At 36.6% G+C, this 2,424-nt stretch overlaps 1 protein-coding gene across 1 annotated transcript; it reads right to left on the bottom strand.

Annotated features, from left to right (window-relative positions):
* Positions 1 to 378: 378 nt before the first annotated feature.
* On the bottom strand, positions 379 to 2,015 carry LOC120069331 (uncharacterized). The gene has a single exon (XM_039021067.2). The coding sequence runs from the start codon at positions 1,612 to 1,614 to the stop codon at positions 652 to 654; it is 963 nt and encodes a 320-aa protein (XP_038876995.1). The 5' UTR covers positions 1,615 to 2,015; the 3' UTR covers positions 379 to 651.
* Positions 2,016 to 2,424: the final 409 nt, after the last annotated feature.

Raw genomic sequence — 2,424 nt, 5'->3', positions numbered from 1 at the left:
AGCCAAAGCACCTGGGTATTATATTAATAGCTAGTTTCCAGTATGCCCAATAAGAAAATCAAGAGAAATCCTCATGTCTAGTGGATTTGGCTTATCAAAATTCAAAAGGGTATTAACTCAGTGGAAAATGATGCACATTCTCTTATAAACAATCTACATAGAACCACATTCTAATATATCATTGGAGTACAACAGCAGCACAAAATAGAAGAAAATAATCATTGTACAATAGACGCACAAAATAGAAGAAAATAAACTATATAAAAAAAAAAAAGGAACAAAAACTGATGACCCTACTAACTCGCCAAAGAATAATGCAATGTTGCAATCATCAATCCCATTTGAGACACAATCATGTGAAATAATGAACAATGAACATATAACAACAAGATCAGAACTTTCCCATCAACATATAAATAATCCATGGCTCAGTACAGTATAATCCCACCACCAACTCAAAGACAATGACTTGACTGACCCTTAAGAAATTATTCAGGATCGAATGCAAGTGGTAGTAGGCATAAAAATTAGAACAAAACTTCCACAAATTCACTTGAAAAAACGTTTAAATTCTATCTTTTTTTTACAACATCTCATTCATATTCCCTGAAACATTAGATAACAAATTGTGTGTTTCCTCTTTCCTCTACCTCATGCATCTAAATTATCCATCTGAATGCTACTTTTAAGAGGTACATACTCACCAAGATATCCACCCAAATGATCATGTAAAGCCAGCTTGTCAATTCCTTGATGATGGAAGCTCTTGCAGACATAGTAAAACAGACTCTGAACAAGCAATCCCACCAAATTCACAATCACCAAAACGCCAACCAAGAAGCCACCAACAACAATCCGTACAAAAACCCCATATCCATCCCCACCGTGCACGACCACAGCCCCAAATATGACACTAATTGTAGCACAAATGGCTAAATAAGCAAATACAAGCACACCCGCAAATCGGGTCTTTCCCTTGAGCAATTCGTAGCTCTTTTTCATAGCAGCAAATCCATAAATCGGTTCAAGCACCGACACAACGCTAGCCAAATGCCATAAGGCGGTGATGTAAACATGCACAACTAGAAACAGGATGAAGATTACAATAATAGAAAAGAAGAACAAGAAATAGTTCTGGGTATGAATTGCAAGGATGAGGAGTACCAAGAAGGCGAGAAAGATGAAGTTATAGATAATCATAAGGAGAGAAACCCAGAGGAAAGTGACGAAGAGGCGTTTGAAGACTTTGGGAATGGCGGAGAGAGTGGAGGAATAGGAGACGGGTTTGGAAGTGTAGAGAGAGGCGACGGTGAAGACCACAGCGGCGGTGGAGAGAAGAGAGAAAGCGAAGAGAAAGATAAGGTAGCAGAATTGAAAGGAGAGGAGCTTGGTCCATCTATGGCGGGTTTGAATGGGATCAGCGAAAGGGTTTTGGAGCTGGACAAGAAGGGGGTGGGTGAAGAGGGAGTGAGCTAAAATGGCGAAAGAAAGGGGGAAGATGAGGGTGAGCGTGATGAGATAGAAGGTTTTGGGGGAGCGTTTGGGGATGACGATGGATTCACTGATAATGTCAGGAATGGTTAAGAATTGAAGCTCTTCCGGGGCTAGATCCATGGATTTGTTTCAATGGGGAATTGAGATTTTCCGGAGGAGAGGGATCTAATTGGAAAGAAGAATGGATAAGATCAGATCGGACATGGAAGAGAGAGATCTTGCAATTTGGAAACGGAGAGGGGAAAGGGGAAAGACGGACGAGGTGGAGTCAACCGTGCGAAAAGTGACCATGCCCACCGCTACGACCACATTTTATTATTATTATTATTATTATTATTATTTTCAGTTAAAAATACCATATTTCAATATTATTAATATTAGATGTCCGTAAGATCCTTAGGTTACAAATTCATTCACAAATCTCTCCATTAATCTTCATAACTTTCTTGTCCCCTCTTTATATTTGGTCTTGTAACCATTATTCTCGCAATCTATAAATAGATATTTAGAGATCATTGTATAGAAACCACGATAGATATAATATATAGGTTCTCTATTTCTTTCTTCCTCCATTATCTATCTCTTTTCTTGTGTTCTTATGTTCATTCTTCTTTTATCTCTATTTTATAAAATGTTATCAACACAATTTTTTACCACTAAAATGTCTATAGAGATTGGAGTTGATTCACTAGAAACATCCACTTGAATTATCTACATATTTTCAAGGTATTTAAAAGTAAAGTTCAAAGAATGTGGATACTCTGTTGTAATCATATATGTGATTTATGTGTTTGAAAATTGATTTATTTAATATTAGATTTTAATATTGATCTAATCAAATTGTAAAACTCATACAAAACTTTATGTGAGTGTTAAAACTAAAATTTTTAGTAGTGGCTTAAAGCATTTGTGACTTTCTTTGTGTTATTT

Source organism: Benincasa hispida, chromosome 8 (genome assembly GCF_027475165.1).
Source record: "Benincasa hispida cultivar pf3 chromosome 8, pf3_genome.v1.1, whole genome shotgun sequence".
Classification (NCBI taxonomy): domain Eukaryota; kingdom Viridiplantae; phylum Streptophyta; class Magnoliopsida; order Cucurbitales; family Cucurbitaceae; genus Benincasa; species Benincasa hispida.
Note: the sequence above shows the minus strand (reverse complement) of the source record. Positions and strands in the feature narration are given on the sequence as shown.